The 17,709-nt window shown below is 37.1% G+C and overlaps 1 protein-coding gene across 1 annotated transcript in view; it reads right to left on the reverse strand.

Moving 5' to 3' along the window:
- taf2 (TAF2 RNA polymerase II, TATA box binding protein (TBP)-associated factor) overlaps positions 1 to 17,709 on the reverse strand; it is an 80,134-nt gene that overhangs the window by 42,491 nt on the left and 19,934 nt on the right. Inside the window, exons 8-15 of the mRNA XM_016574918.1 lie at positions 11,541 to 11,654; positions 10,370 to 10,469; positions 10,155 to 10,240; positions 9,918 to 10,053; positions 9,553 to 9,707; positions 5,989 to 6,103; positions 5,718 to 5,827; positions 2,663 to 2,728 (exon numbers count right to left, since the gene is read on the reverse strand). Of these exons, the coding sequence (XP_016430404.1) occupies positions 2,663 to 2,728; positions 5,718 to 5,827; positions 5,989 to 6,103; positions 9,553 to 9,707; positions 9,918 to 10,053; positions 10,155 to 10,240; positions 10,370 to 10,469; positions 11,541 to 11,654 (882 nt within the window). The remainder of the gene's footprint in view (positions 1 to 2,662; positions 2,729 to 5,717; positions 5,828 to 5,988; positions 6,104 to 9,552; positions 9,708 to 9,917; positions 10,054 to 10,154; positions 10,241 to 10,369; positions 10,470 to 11,540; positions 11,655 to 17,709) is intronic.

The raw sequence follows: 17,709 nt of genomic DNA on the forward strand, positions 1-17,709 counted from the left end.
AGCTAAAGTCTGTCTACACTGGACGCGACAAAGTGAGTGCTAAAAATAATTTTAATACGTCATAAATAGAACGAGGCATCAGTTTACTGTCGGGGATGTGTCGTGTCGCATCCAGTGCAAACAGTCACTGATTATAATGGTTTCTATAGTATTTTGTTGCACTGCTCGCGTCCAATGTAAACACGGTACGCCTAGTTATCTATTGTGGCAATTTGCAGGTCGTGTCAAAAAGTTGTTGGTTTAGATATAGCTGTATTCTGTACGTTTGACTCGTGTACGATAATTTTCTTCCAAATACGATCATTTTGAGCTTCTGGTACGATACGATACTTGGAGATTTCCAATCTGGCAACACTGATGATTACTGACGTACAGCAGCGGTATCGGCGTAAAGAGGTTAGGAGAACGTTCTGGGAACCTTCAGAGAACTTTCTTTGAACGTTCTCGGAACATAAATAGAACGTTCCCTTTAGGTTAGGGGAACGTTCCCGTAACCTACCGAGAACGTTCTGGGAACGTTCCCAGAAGGTATCCCGGAACGTTCCCTTAACCTAAAGGGAACGTTCTATTTACGTTAAGAAAACTTTCCTGGCTAACCAACAGGGAACATTCTTGGGAACGTTCTGGGAACCAAAAATTGTTAGCTGGGGCGAATGTGTGGTAAGTACTGCTGCCCCGTAGTATATAGAGTACGTGTGATCACGAATCTTGAAAGTGAAAGTAAAATGAGATCACGCATTCAAAAGCGGTTTCAATGCCCCGCATATTAATAGCGGCTCCCTAATGCCGCAATTTATATACAGTATAATTATCCAACAATATAATTGCGAGAGAATGTATTGAAATATTATTTTTTTTCTCCCATCTCATATTAATTCCCTTTAGGGGTTCCGTAGTACACATCATTTCCTTTCCGAAAACGGTAGGCTTGTTCGACTTCATGCGGTGCCGCAAAGATCGGCTGCCGCCTGACAAAAGCGATGGATTCTGGTTAGAAAATTTGTCTGACTTTGATCGCCGCTGCAGCTGCCTTACGATCACATGTGCCATCAAAGTACCGCGAGAGCAAAACGAGACCAGCCGCCTAGGTCAGTTGCACAAAATCGGCTGCGAAAGCCTTGATGACAACACACTTTATTCTCATTGGTTAGATTCTGTGATGACAAGAACGATGTGTTTTGCATTTAACAATTCAATTCATAATGCACAAATCTGTGTTTTTATAACAGTAAAATCTTTTTTAGTGTAATCGCACTGTTATATTGAGTAAGGTTTATCAAAAAAAACTAACAAACAGATAAATGCATATATACCCCCACTTTATTGGTATTTAAAGGTGGCAGGCTAGTATAGTTCATCTCGAACAAGCCTGGTATTAGGTGTGCTCGACTTGAAGCGGCGCTGCGCAGACCAGTCATTGTATGACATCAAAGTACCGCGAGAGCCATAAGAGAGCAGACAGCTCCTTATGCTTTCGAATCACTCTTACGGTACTTTGATGTCATACACTGATTGTTCTGCGCAGCACCGCTTCAAGTTGAACATACCTATCGGAATGCAGGCGGATTGTGGGAGAGGGGGTAGGGGGAAGGAATCACGATGCCAGCTCAACATCGTGATGTCTGTCAGCCATCGGCATCGTTTATCGGCCCAACCCTACTGCTTAAACTCACAGTACAGTAAGAGTGGTATAACATTTCCCCCTGCTCATCCTCACCCTGATGCTACTGAAAAGATTAGCTGATCTCTCTAGCCCCGTGGCTGCCCTGGCCTACTCTGACATTTGTACAACACTAGTCACTTAACATCTATCACAAATCTGCATAATATTACGCACAGACAAACATAACATTTTCAATGCATCAGATGTATGCAAGTCTAAGATATATAAATTAAAATCACAAAAAAAAAAAAGACGGGGTTTTACACATCTGTTCACTACAATAGAATTCCCAGTCATGTTGTCATTTAAAAAAACACACACACAAAATAACACAAAGAGGACAGTCATAGTGTATTATGAGAAAGGGTCAAAGGGAATCAGCCATGGTGGTTTGTTTTATAAACAGCTAGTGATTAGAGGAACACACCTGAATAAAGAAATACAACAGAAGACACTCGTCTTACCCACTCTTGATTTTGATATACGTATATACGTGCAGTTCAGCTGCACACTACAAATGTGAGTGTGAAAACACAAAGAGCGCATACTGTTTACGCTCTATGTAGCTTCTGTGCTGCTTTAACTGTTTAAGCATCCAGTCTGAAATGGGCATCAAGAACAAAAAAGAATGTCCAAAAACTAAGTGCATGTGTACATGCAGCAAGAAGTCAGAGTGCTGTACCACTGAATAAACAGGAAATAGTCTAAAGATGGTCAGATGAAACAAAAATTAATATCAAAGAAGAAAGGGGCAGATAACACAAGAGGACCAGTGAGAAATAACCTGTCTCTTGTTTGTGCAAAATATTAATATAGTGTGCATGTTTAACAGGGAGATATACTGCTGAAACAATTACAGCTATTGGACAAAATATGCTCAAAGGCATTAATCTTAAATGTTACTCAAATGTACCTGAATTCCTAAGTATTACACACTTAAAAATTGGAACATTCACTGATCTGTATGTGATAAATTCATAAAATATAAAAACAGCTTACTCCATGGCTGACAAGTCCATGTCAACTTCCTCTCCATTCATCAGAGGGATTTTCTTCTTCTTGTTCCTGGCAGAGAAAGAATAGTTTGTTTGTTTGGGTTTAACGCCGTGCCAGCTTCCGTGGCTATTTTCATAGCAAGAAAAATTTATAAAAAATTATATTAGGTTTAGGGCTGCAACAAATAATCAATAAAATCGATAATGAAAATCATCGACAACAAATGTCATTATTGATTAATCGTGTCTGCCCACCATGCACGCAAAACATCCTCCTGTCATGTCAAATTTTACCACTGAATAACGCATTTCTATGGTCCAAATGAATATAAATGAATCTAATAGTGGAAGAAACAAAGAAAGGTGCATGATCCAAGCTGCCCAAAACATGCGAATGCTTTAAACTTCAAGCTAATGCATAAGCATAATGTTTAACATGGCTCGTCCTGTCAAGCGCTTTGACAGATGTGTGTTTAATGTGTGATATGATTCCTCAGCGCAAAACTTTCATTTTAGGTTGTGTAATCTGTAAATCTTCATATTCATGCAAGTGTTTCTATTTTGCATGAAGACTCGTCCTGACAGTCTGCGTTAAACTTCAGAATTTACTGAACGAGCGGCAGCGCTTCAAACAAACTGAAGGCAGTAGAGAGGGAAAAAATTTATATGCAGCACAAAAATATTAATTTTGCTGAAATATCGGTTATTGGATGTTAAATTTAGGTTTAAAAGTCAACATGTAATTCAAGCATTTTATGATAGTAACTGTAAAGGGATAACAGCATGTAATTGAATATAAGAGCATTCAGAGTGAATGTGTGTGTCCATGCAAAACATTCCTCTCATCGGTTAACACTAAGTTTGTGTTTTTCTTTATGATCTTCATTATAATCTCCATTTTTAGGCCCTGTTTACACTTGGTATTAAGATGCGTTTTGGTCGATCGGATCACAAGTGGACCACGGAGACACACACCCGTTTACACCTGGCATTTTAATCAGTCTCTTCTGTCCACTTTCGACCATTTCTGGCTAGATTACACTCCTGTGGTGCTGATTATGTCAAGAGAAGGGTAAATTGGCGGATTCCTGCAGAGGGTGCCAACGGCCTGGTGATGTTTCATGTGATTCAACGACGTTTAAATCCATTTAATTGCAATATTTGGTCATATGCAAAGTGAGAAACTTTTATTTTGAAATCACGATGTACAATAAATCAATACTGTTAGTAACCCCGGTTCTCTGAAACATCGAGTGGAGAGATCCACCTATGTTGATTTATTCTGTGTTGGCATAGGTTTATAAATGACTTAAGTTCATACTTTTATTAGTTACAAATTAAGTGAGATTACGCACAGTTTTCCCAGATGAACGTTAACGTTAAGCAACCCAAACTCACTGCATATGCAGAGGAAGAGTTTAGCCCAGGGCTCCAGCCCATTTCTTGTTTATTTTTCTTTTGTTTATAGTTTATACAGATTTGACAGTAAAGCACTAAGATTGAGTTAAGATGCATACAAAATTTACTTTTATTAACAACAGTAATAGGTGCAAAATCAAATTTTTATATAGAAACATTATATATTCCACTTTTATTAAATGTACCATTATTCTTCTAGTATATGGAACTGACCAACTTCAGTGATTATGTGTGATTTAGTAGCAAATTGAAGAAAAGTTTGTTTTTCAAGGCACTTTGTGACTTTTTTTTAACTTCATACACACAAAAAAAAAAGTGTAAAATTCTGACAATCTGATTTCTTGATGATTTGATATTTTATAATAGTGATTTTATCATTTCAAAATATAGAGGAAAAAGTAGAAATGAATGACTAATAAGCCAACAAGTGCTCCTCTTCTGCTGTCTACTGGTTATAATTGTGAGTTGATGCATTTTTAAAATTTTTACACAAGTGTTTGTTTACCACAAAGTATATTTTGGTCATCCCATTAAAAATAACATTCAAACCGGATAATTTTAGAGCTTTAAAGTGCTGGAAATAGTTGTGTGAAATGCTTGAAAGTCATTGAAAAGTGCTTGAATTTCTCTCTCAAAAGGTTGTACAAGAGCTGATAAACGGTCCGCGCTGCGCAGCTGAAACGTAGCGCCGTTTAGTTTCGCTTTCGTTTGCCATTTGATGTTTCTCAAATGCAACAGAAATGGCAGCGCTTATGAGTTGGACAACTCACAAAAATTAGTCGCACCGGCAGAAAAAATGGTCGCAAAATGAGACCATTTGGTCGCAGTCTGGAGCCCTGGTTTAGCCCCTTTCACACATACAGTCTTCACTGGTAAATTGCCGTTAAGAGATCATGCGTGAATAGGACCTTTTCAAAACTACAGGTAAATTTGTTCTGCCAATAATATCATTCTTATGGAGATGACGTAATTACTCTGAGTTGTTTACAAAGCTCCGTTAATTATATAGAAAATAGCTTTTCTATATAAATATGGCTCTAGATGGAAATCTTTGACCATCGCGCCTCGCAGCTTTTTCAGAATGTGTCGCACTCATCAGCTCTGCAGTTGGATACTATTATGCGCATCTCATGTTTATAGGACCAAAAATGTCTGATTGGCTAGTAATGTTAGTTCGGTTGAGAGTGAAAGCTGTGTTCCTCTCATACATTAGTAGGTGAACTCATTAACTCTAACGTGATATCAACAAGTTTTTTTTTTTTTTTATGTAGGAGGACTATCTTATTTTCCCGCAGCTAAACGCCACACGCCGGAGAACTTTAAGCCCTGCTGATTAATCAAAAAAACAAAATAAACAGCCAACTAATCAATTATCAAAATAATCGTTAGTTGCAGATCTAATTTGGTTTTTAAATTTTATTTTTGCTAAAAATTCTAAAACTATATCTTGTTTAACTCTGTTAAAAATCTCTTCAAAAGAGTTAGCAGAGAGAGAATAAATAAGGATACAAAAAATAAATAAAATAATTAAAAACCTAAATCATGCCATGTGCTGGACGAGAATTTTAAATGCTATACTATTAACAGGAACTACTGATTGGATTCAGGCATGAATTTTGTTCTGAAAGCAGGTGTCCTACCTTCTGCTTTTGGAGTGGCAGGGAATGTCATGTTTGAGACTGTTCTCCTCTATCTGTAATGTGTGGTTAAATGACCCATCCAGTTCCTGCACTGTCACTTTAATAGGGCCCTAACAAAAAACAAAAGCATGTGTAAGTTTTCAATATGCACATAATCATTGTCGGACCACTTAGAAGACTAGTTTAGCACTTTCACTACCGCTATGAAACTTTTTCTTTTATCCATCCATACATTCTCTCACACAATTTTCCATCTGATTTTCGCACTCACAACATATTTCTGTGTGCCAGATGATGTGTAGTCCTGACGGATCTCGAGTTCCAAAACATTTCTTTTTCTGTTGAAGGCAAAACTTCCAAAAAATTTTACCACCCCACTTTGGTCTCTGAGGTTGAGTCAAAGGTAATAATATATTAAACTACAATATGCTTGAGCTCAAACTTCCTAAATATGTTGGGGCGGCCCGCCCCCCCAACAGCACCCCCCACCCCACTTGAAGGTCATGTTAATTTTAGGCTACTTAATTTTATTCTCTCTATAGGGCCAGATCACAACAGAAGTTAAAGTTACCTTTCCTATAAGGTAGGGTGAAGGTTTCCTTCAGCTTGTTCTTTTATTAAACAAACTAAATTAGTTATGTTATTTATCTTATTTACATGACGGCACGTCATTTCTGTCTCTACGTTAATTGGTCGCACTCTCTGCATCGCGCGCAGCGGAGTTCCGCCCCGATACGCACACACAAGTGAGCACACTCCTACTCCCACTAGTATTTGTAAATATTAAGCCACAAAACGACTATTTAAATATGAATTCTGCGTGTCTCTGTGTTAATGAATGGCGCAGACGCTCAGTTTTGTTTACTACTTGTACTGAGGCGCGCGTGACTCTTGTGGTGATATTAACGTCTGTATAAATGTATGTATAAATGAGGACATAAATACATGAACAACATCCCCAGAACTGCTCTGAGAGTCACTTCATGAGCATTTTACCGTTTCATTTGAGTAAAACTATCCTCATATCATATACATTGATATACATCATATACAAACATATATATCTGTTGTTCAGTAGAATGTACGTAATAGGCTACTACTACTAAAATTATTAAAACCTTATTTTTAAGGAATAATCATACAATATCAATGTTTTAATTGTAATATTAAATGACCTTTATTTTCCAAAAAATTCTGAGGAAAAAATCATAAGGCTATTGTAAGAATAAATGAAACTTGTTTTTATGCTTTCAAATAATTAGTCATGCTAAAACACAGAATTTGGTAACAATAAAACATAAGGTTGGAAAAAATAAAAGATAATTTTGCTTCGTAAGAGCTCAATAAATTGTCAGGAGCCACAGGTATTAATTTTGTTTACCTTGGTATGATTTTTTTATTCTCAAATACGGGCAACCGCTGGCATGAATTTTATTAATCACCAACGACCACGATTCCAGCTAAAATCTTCTTTACTGTTCTACAGAACCTCAATGATTAAAAAAAAAAAGCATGTCATGGCCCCTTTAACTGTAATATCACTGTACTACATTAATTACCACAATATCTAATTAACCAATAACTATTAAAAAAATTAGGGCTACCCTCGACTAAAGATTTTTCTGGTCGACTTGTAGTTGTTCATTTTAAGCATTAGTCGACTAATCGCATGTTTATTAATAAACCATTTAAATCATTATAATGGCCCTTTAATTGCCTACATAGCCTAATAAGCATTCAAGCACACGCATAAAGCTTGCCACACCGCACCGCAGAAGCTAATGATTATGAATGGGAAAAACAGTAAGGAGACTGCATTAACATTTTAATAATTTGATAAATTAGGGCTTTCTTTGTTTTCGGCTTAAGTCAAGAGATGAAGTCGGCGACAGACTCGTCATCTCCGCAGTAGTGGACGCGCACCTGTACAGTGTGTTCCAAATTATTATGCAAGTGACATATCAATAGGATTTTGGTACAATGAGTCAGATTTTTGTTTGTGTTGTTTTTCACATCTTTATAAATCTGTTATCAATCTCAGACAGGTTTGTTCAATAGTTTGCCAGGTCTTAGGTAAATGGAAACCCTACTTAATACCATTTTCTGCTGTGGTATAAAATTAAGAATAGTGCTCTCGGAAATAAAAGGATTTTCATGCAGCACAACACACTATCCCATGCTTCAGATGTTCAGATGTTTCTACAGCCACTGTGCAGGTTTCTCTTTATGAGGTTTGGTTAGCAGTGACTGAAACGCAGCTTTACACACAACTGCCAGTCTGCATGGAGAGGATCTTGAGACTCCAGTAGCTTCAAACACCTGTTTGCTGCTCAGCAGTGGCTTTTTTACAGCTGCCATTACAAAACAGTTCATTTGTTTGACAGGAACTTTCCTTAATAAATCTTTATCTGACCAAGATCTTCTGTGCTCTAAGTCACTCACAAATCTTTTGACAGTTCAATAATCTCTATTTGCTTTTCGCAAAATATTATTTGTTTTGATGCCTTTTGCAAGACATTGCATTGTTTCATATTTTTCGTCTTCAGAAAGATCTTTCTTCCTCACCATATTGCATGAGAACTGTGACTTGCTTAATAATGTGGAACAACCTCTTTAAATAGGGTTTCCATTTACCTAAGAAGACCTGGCAAACTATTGAACAAACCTGTCTGAGACTGATAACAGTTATCTAAAAAGATGTGAAAAACAAAAACAAAAATCTGACTCTTTATTGTACCGAAATCCTATTGATATGTCACTTGCATAATAATTTGGAACACAGTGTATGTGACGTTTCATACGGATTACATAATCTGAGAATATTTGTTTTCCAGTTGAATTGGTTCATGTGAAAGTAGACATTTCACTCTCTATAGATATATTTTTAATGTCTGTAAGGCAAAGATAGCCTATACACGGAGTTTCACGCTCAAGTTCACAGAGACAGAGACTGCAGAAAGCACATCCTGTTTGCTTTCATTATTTTACAAAAGCGCGTTCTGCTGTTATTGTGAGTGCACACAAATAAACGTAGAGTCCTTACAGATTTGAAAGATGTATTACTCTTATCTGTATAACCAAAACTGACGGAGTATTTTAAGAGCAAGTGACCGGCGCCTCAATCTGTCGTGCTCTGAGCGAGCGCGTTGCTGTTCAGCTTCCACGCTCTGCAGACACTTGAACAGCACACATTTCTCTAGGTTAACATTAGATTGAGCGGCCATGTAAAGTTGCTAATACTTAAATATTTCAGATGATAAGTCATATTTGCCTAAGGTCGCAAGACTCTGGACTTTTGGTAGTACCTAGGATAGCAAAGTCCACTAAAGGAGGTAGAGCTTTTACAAATAAATGTAGAGTCTTTACAGATTTGAAAGATGTATTACTCTTATCTGTATAACCAAAACTGACGGAGTATTTTAAGAGCAAGTGACCGGCGCCTCAATCTGTCGTGCTCTGAGCGAGCGCGTTGCTGTTCAGCTTCCACGCTCTGCAGACACTTGAACAGCACACATTTCTCTAGGTTAACATTAGATTGAGCGGCCATGTAAAGTTGCTAATACTTAAATATTTCAGATGATAAGTCATATTTGAGGTCGATGAATGATAGGCGAGCGTTTGGGTGTCCTGCATTACCCATTACCACATTGACCAGCCATTAACGATCTGTCCGTCACGGACTGCGTGACTTCGCCTGTGGAATTGTTTTTTTTCCCCCGTGACTAATAAAATCTTGGTCGACCAAGCCTCTTCAAATCGCTTTGGATAAAAGCATCTGCAAAATGACAAAATGTAAATGTAAATAACTGTATTCCACAGTGCATTTGAAGGATACACCCATTGCTTGATGAGGGGTCCGATGTCCTTCCCTGACACATTGGAAATGGATTTGAGGAATCCAGAGGTGGACACCAGCATCTGGCTCCACATGTGAGACTGATATTTCTGGGATGATGCTGTGCTGGCCAGACTCAAGAGCTTGTTAAACACCTGATGAGAGATTTGATTGAACTCAGGCTGAGATTACAGTATCTGATCAGTTTATAATTAGCCACAAGGATAATAAAAATGTGTGTGCCAATGTGGGTGGTCCATAAATGAGGTTTTGAGAGGAACCTGCACCAGTACACATATCACCTCAAAAACCCATGAAATAGATCACTTCCCTTTCTTAAATGAGGGATGTTGTAGTTCATATACCTGCAACATGAACTCCATGCTAATTCTGTTTTCAATGAGCCTCATGACCAGGTGGGCTTTGCATTGGAACATCTTGTAATATTCCCAGGACAATGTGTGGGGGTGTCTGATGGAAAAGTGCAGGTGGGGTGTAGGACTGAAAGGAAAACAGACATTATCTTCCTACAAAACATCATCTTTTGTACAAGTTTGGATAAGTGTGTATAAATTTTAAGCAGTGATAGAGGTGAGGATTACTTGTCTTTTTCTTTCCCTCCAGAGAAGGTGGGATGTAGCAGGACTCCACCTATCTTTAGCTCATACTCCACAATCTTGTCCAGTTCCTGTTGGTTAAAAGAATAAGAGACAAACAGTTCAGCATTTAAAAAGTTGATGTTTGAGCATATAAACATATGGACATGGCCGTTTGACAGAAGCACTGGCTCGCTTTTGTCGATCACTTTACTCTATACCTCCTTAATCCAGTGACGATACTCATTGACTCCAAAGGTTTTCTTCAGGTAGAGGCCATAAATGTATCCAGAAATTCCCTTCAAAACCCACTCATCAGACCTGCAATTCAAAATACAAAATGTACAGTTATATATTATATACACATACATACATACATATATACATACATATATATCAGGGGCGTTTCCTCCAAGGAGGCAAGGGAGGCAGTGTCTCCTCTCTTGAGAAAATAATCGATATTACAAAAATAAAACAGCGCAAATATGACTAAATATGATATTAAAAGTCTAAAAGTCACTAATTTTTATAAAGTAACACTGTCCAACAGCGACGCCCGCAGGTAAAGTTACAGCGGAGGCTTGCCTCCCTTCGGTCCATTGACATTCTACAGAGACCCCTAAGTGTGCCGTGACTTTTCTGGAGGCTCATTGAGATGAATGGGGGGAAAATCAAGTGAGAGGAGGCAATGCCTCTTTCTTAAGGGTCAAGATCAAGTTATCTGCATCTCCTGCACTCCATCAAGCCACTCCAATAATAGCTGTCACCACTCAAATTAATGCACGGCTCAGATTAACTATACAGCATGTGTGTAAGACTCCAATACAATTATAAAGTAATTATTTTATCATGAATAAATATTTCAATGAGTAAAACTGGCTGTGTCTATAGTATTATAGACTACACAACATTATTTTATTTTTCAATTAATTTTAAAATGATTATTATTTTAAATTACTGTCCCTGGATCAGTAGGGTACTCTTCTAATAAAGTAGCAGTGGCTAGGACAAATTTTAAGCATCAATTCTGCTGAAAAAGATGCAATCTAATCCTGTTTACATGAAATAAGCCTGCTCCCGAGCAGGTTTAAGCTTACGGACCTGTTGCTATGACAGCAACTCCGGGATGAGCTTCGAAAAGCCAGCCAATTCAAGATCAAGCAAAATAGTCAACAATTAAATCCAGCTAACTGAGTTAGCGCCGTACGTAGAACGGACCTCTGCTCTAGGCATTACTAGTTCAACAAATAAATACTGGATTTCTTGCAAACCTAAAGTACCTGCCATTTATGTATGAAAAGTATTATATTGCATATAACAAAAATGCTGCAATATGCAGTTTTGTGGCTGGCAACAAACATTACACTATTAGGCTTTACCATTCCTACTTACCAGGACATCCTAGAGATGAAGCATCCAAAAAACTGCTGGGCCAGAGCTTGAGCCAGACAGTGCCTGGTCACAGGAGTCTGATCTATGATCATGCCACTGTGCAGGAGGTTGGTACTGAGAAGAACACCACAAACACAAGATCATGATAAAATTCTGTATATATACAGTTGTGTTCAAAATAATAGCAGTGTGTTTAAAAAGTGAGTAAAGTTCAAAATCCTTGTAATAACTTATTTCAATACACACACATGCATTGGGAACACTGCACATTCTATTCTAAATCAAAACATGAAGAAAAATATATTAAATCCTGTAAACAGGTATTCCAGCCCAGGACGATTGCACTACAGACCACAATTCATCTGCATTTCTTGGTTTTGCCTCAGAAACAGCATTTTTGATGTCACCCCACAAGTTTTCTATTGGATTAAGGTCTGGAGATTGGGCTGGCCACTCCATAACGTTAATCTTGTTGGTCTGGAACCAAGATGCTGCTTGCTTTCTGGTGTGTTTGGGGTTTTTTACTTGTTGAAACACCCATTTCAAGGGCATTTCCATTCGACATAAGGCAACGTGACCTCTTTTAAGTATTTTAATGTACTCAAACTGATCCATGATCCCTGGAATGTGATAAATAGGCCTAACACGTAGTATGAGAAACATCCCCATATCATAATGCTTCCGCCACCATGCTTCACTGTCTTCACAGTGTACTGTGGCTTGAATTCAGTGCTTGGCTTCACATAGGCTTCTTCTAATTGTTACAGTACTCACAGGTAACTTTAGACTTTCTTTGATCACCCTGGAGCTCATCATTGGCTGAGTCTTTGCTATTTTGGCTATTCTTCAATCCATTCGAATGGTATTTTTCCGTTTTCTTCCATGTCTTTCTGGTTTTGGTTGCCATTTTAAAGCATTTGATATCATTTTAGTTGAGCAGCCTATCATTTTCTGCACTTCTTTATATGTTTTCCCCTCTCTAATCAACTTTTTAAAGTACACTGTTCTTCTAAACAATGTCTGGAACGACCCATTTTACTCAGATTTTCAGAGAGAAATGCACAGTACAACATTTGCTGCCTTCGTCCTTAAATAAGGGCCACTTGTTTGACACCAGTTTTTTCACAGAATGATTTACCTCTCTAATTGAACTCCACACTGCTATTATTTTGAACATGCCCTTTTCAATTAATGATTCAGTTACACAGAATCAGCAGCATGCATGTCATGACTGTTGGGTCTGTTTTCTATTACTCTACTACACCTACTAGTAAAATATTTGCCATGTAGAAATATAATTTCTACCAAAAACAGTGATTGATCTGGTTAGTGATGTTGGACTGCTATTATTTTGAAGACAACTGTATATGTATATATATATATATATATATTAGGGGTTGCACCGACTAATCGACTTCAATGCTCTGCCATGACGCTTTAAGCTTGACGTCGACTAGTCGCTGGTCCTATAGAAGGCGCAACAGGATAAGAAATCTTTGAAAGACTTCCACATTTTCACTCCGTTTCCAAACAGTTAAAATTACAAATAAATGCATACTCTGAAAGCGCTCCACAAGACATGTGTGATTATATTACTGGATGCCCTGAAATTGAACAGGAGAATGCACGTTTTAAACAGCTTATTGTACAGGTAAGTTAATCGCCGTTCTAATCTAATGCGCTGCTGCACTGTAACGCACACACATAGGCTACAGACAGTAGCTCGTACATCACGCACACATCGCGCGCACAGAATCATTCAGCACGGAATTGTGTTGTCAACACTGTTCTGTGATTTCTCAATAAAATAGCATAAAAACTGAAAAGTTCAAGCATATATTTCTTAATTAAATCCCACAGCTTCACTACTAGTAGAGAGACGCTGCCAGGTAGAATTAATTCACACACGCAATCGCTCTCACTAATGCATTCATATGAATATAATCTTTACTGTGCTACTTTATCTGTATCTGATTTAGAACGAGCAGAAATCTGTGAGAAATATAACGACCCAAAGACAAAAGAACTGATAAAAATGAGCTGTTATAGGAGCAATAGCCATGTGGGCAGCGTTGTGTCATATGCCATAGCTGTGCACAAGGTGTTTGTCACAGCTCCAGACTTATTTGTTCATTAATGACGTCATCAGCGATGACAAGCTGACAAGCTACGCAAAATCGTGTTCAAAATCACAGGCGATTCATTGCCGATTATGAACGCGATTTTGCGTAGCTTGTCAGTGATCTACGGCTCTGTGTAGTAAATGCTGTTCCATCTAAAAGCACGTGCTGGAGATTTACTACTAATCACAGAACCGGCTTTACTGACGAGATGAGCATGATAATAGCATTCGATTTTTTGTACAGCCCTAGCATATACTATTGTGTTATTGTTAAGCTCCACCAAAGGCACAACAATATTATAAAGCACCATAAAGTTTCCGTGCACTATATTTCAAGTGTTCTGAAGCCGTTCCATAGTTTAATGTGAGGTACAGATTAATTTAAGTCAATAAATTCAATTTCACGTAAACTCTTCGCTGCTGCTGTCTGTCATCCTCCATTCAGCATTCAAGCTGCTAGTCGCGTTCGGTTACTAGTCAAAACGATGAATCTCTCTTCAAGAGTGAAATTTAATGAAATTTAAAACTGTTAAAAGAAAAGGCTCAATAAACTATCGCACAGATTTAATACACTATGCATCAATATCTCTTTCCTGACTCTGTGTTGCTTCAAGTGCATCATTCTGCGCACGGGTTGCGCATAAGCTCTTGTGCCGCTCTGTATTGAGCCTTTCGTATTATAATGCTTTTGCGCAATGAAAGATTATTAATAGTCTTTCTTGTTCTGTTCTATCTATCATATGTTGCTGCCTTTATTACTGTGCTATACATTTAAAATAATTTTTTTTTAATTTTATAGTATATATTTATATTTAAATATATTCATTTATTTTTCATGAATTATTTTACAACAATACAAAGGGCAATGTGTAACATTTTACCAGAATTAGTCCTACACTTATTAACTTTTATTTGTTCCCCACTAAATAATGATGTTTCACTAAATGTTTAGATTTTACAGTTATTGTGCACCCATGATTTTTCTAGAGTATCTTTTGCTGCTGAATTATCCACTAACCTAGTTTATAATAGTATTTTTATCATAGATTATGATTTTTTTTTCATTCATTATTTTTCGTTAAAATGAAGTTGTCTATATTTAGCAGATTGTGATTAATACACAAAAGAGTGATGATAAGGTCAACACACAGAAGTATAGAAATTTTACATTGATTTAAAAAAAAAATGGTATCGGCAGATTGTCAGAATTTTCTGTATCAGATCGGTTCTGAAAAAATGGAATCGTTGCATCCCTTGGTTAAACATGAGATATAATTTGTTCTGGGTAAATCTAACAGGCAGTCTTTGGTCTCATTAATCTATTATTTGTTCCAGAGCAAATAGTTTGGGCAAAATCTCATGTTTATAAATGTAAATACAATGCTGTATATCAGAGCGTTGCCTTGTACTTTTGACTGAATTGCCTTTTATGATGCCTGTTGTTGTTTATTAAATATTATTATTCAATAAATAATATTTTATATAAATAATAGTATTTAACAATAGTGTTTAGTATTCAGTAGGGGTGCGCCGATCCGATATTCAGTATCGGTATCGCTCCGATACTGGCATTTTCTGCCGGACTGGGGTATCGGTCAGACGAGACCGATCCAAATCCGATATTCTGCGTATACTATTCTGTGTTATTGTTAAGCCCCACGAAAGCCACAAAAACATCATAAAGCACCATAAAGTTTTCGTGCACTACATTCCAAGTGTTCTGAAGCCGTTCCACAGTTTAATGTGAAGTACAGATGAATATTTAAGTCAAGTTGACGTAAACTCTTCTCTCCTCTGCGGCTGTCTGTCATCCTCCATTTCACGAGTTCACACTTACATATAATTTGCTGAAGTATAGTAATGCGTATTTGGCGTGAAGGGCTCCGAGCTTGGAAATGGCCCAAATCCAGAGTACTTTAAGTGTAATTTAACCCCCCGTTTAAGTGTAGTTAGAACTCGAAGTGAGGAGATGGGGCGGTGGAGGGATGCTGATAAACCGTCGATGGATAGAGGTAAGTCTGCTGTATTTATACCTCTTGGTGTTGATTAACTTGAGTGCGCTCCTCTTATGTTAATTAGGCTAAGTATCTGACGTGCACTCCTCCCGAACTTTGTTAATAAAACATAATTTAGCATTCAAACTGCGTGTCGTGTTTGGTTATGACAGTCAAGATGATGAAACTCTCTCCAAGATGATTTAATGTTCCTAATATTATACTTGATCTGTAAATAAAGATAAATGGTTTTGCATAAAAGGACTTTATCTTGCTTGTTTCTAAATCGTGTTCTACCGTGTTAGATCACAACACTGGCTCAAAAAAAGGCTCAAACCATCACACAGATTTAATACACTATGCATCAATATCTCTTTCCTTTGTGCTTTGAACTTTTCTATATGGAGAGCTGTGCCTGCGCGCTGTGACTCCGTGCTGCCTTAAGCGCATCATTCTGCGCACGGGATGCGCATAAGCTCTTTGTGCCGCTCTGTATTGGAGGTATTGGAGCCATAATACTTTTGCACAATGACAGATTATTGATAGCCTTTCTTGTTCATCTTATCTATCATATCTATCATTGCCTCATTACTGTGCTATACATTTAAAAGAAATATCTTTTAATTTTATAGTAGGCCCTACATATTTATTTATAAATATATTACTTTTTACATGAATGTATTTTACAACCATACAAAGAGCAATGTGTAACATTTTACCAGATTTAGTCCAAAACTTACTCACTTTTATTTGTTCCCCACTAAATAATGATGTTTCACTAAATGTTTAGATTTGATAAAATTATTGTGTACTCATGATTTTTCTAGAGTAACTTTTGCTACTGAATTATCCACTAACCTAGTTTATAATATTATTTTTGTCATAGATTATTATATATTTCTTCCGTTTGTTATTTTTTCTTTGTAAGAAAGTTGTCTATATTTAGTATTGTGTGTAACACACAAAAGAGTGATGATCAGTTCAACACACATTGAGGTATAGAAATTCTACACTGATTAAAAAAAACTGCACTGGTATCGGATCAATATCGGTATCGGCCGATACTCAGAATTTCTGGTATCGGATCGGGATCGGTTCTGAAAAAGTGGTATCGAGCCAGCCCTAGTATTGAGAAATGGTGTGTGTGTTCGTGCTGGTGATATTAGTTACATTGTTCTGCCATTAGTTGGCGACAAGAGACAAGTAAAGACTGAGGTTACACTTTATTTTAAGGTGTCCTTGATACAGTGTAATTATACATTTAAGTACTGAATAATATTTATTAACTACATGTAGTATATGGTTAGGGTCCGGCTTAGGGTTAATTGCATAATAATGTAATTATGCATAATTAATGGTTATTATAATAGTAAGTATATGTGACATCTGTAACAAGGACATCTTAAAATAAAGTGTTACCAAGACTTTTATATTGGAAAAATAAATGCTGTTGTAAACTGAAGTTATTTTTACTTTCAAGAACAGCTTGTATACCTGAAAATACTCATGGATGCATACGATGAGACCTGCACATAAGCCTCATCCACAAAGACAGTCTTGAAGCAAGAATAAGGGTAGCGACAGGTGAGGATCTCCTCATAGAACTCAAAAATCTCATGCAGGTAGGACATCGTGTGCTTCAACAGGGGCAGAAGCTGAGGCAGGCAAAAATGAGTCACCTGTGAAAACATGATATATTTGATTCATAGCAGTTTATTATAAACAAATAAAGCTTAAAATTGAGATCTGAAAAAAATAAGTATATATAATATATAAGCATTTGTTTCTCAATTCTCTTAATCTAGTAAATCTGAATGACTTACTGTGTCTAATGTGTGACTCACCTACAGGCAGTGGTGGACGAAGTACACAAATCAAGTACTTGAGTAAAAGTACAGATCCGTATAATAAAATATTACTCCAGTAAAAGCAAAAGTACTCAGTTTTCAATTTTACTCGAGTGAAAGTACAAAAGTACTTTTACCGATAGATGAATGTTTATTTTGCAGTTTTATATAGGCTACTTTTATCATTTAATTTTATATTAGCATAT

This window comes from Sinocyclocheilus rhinocerous, unplaced genomic scaffold (genome assembly GCF_001515625.1).
Source record: "Sinocyclocheilus rhinocerous isolate Xijiao unplaced genomic scaffold, SAMN03320098_v1.1 scaffold1705, whole genome shotgun sequence".
Lineage (NCBI taxonomy): Eukaryota > Metazoa > Chordata > Actinopteri > Cypriniformes > Cyprinidae > Sinocyclocheilus > Sinocyclocheilus rhinocerous.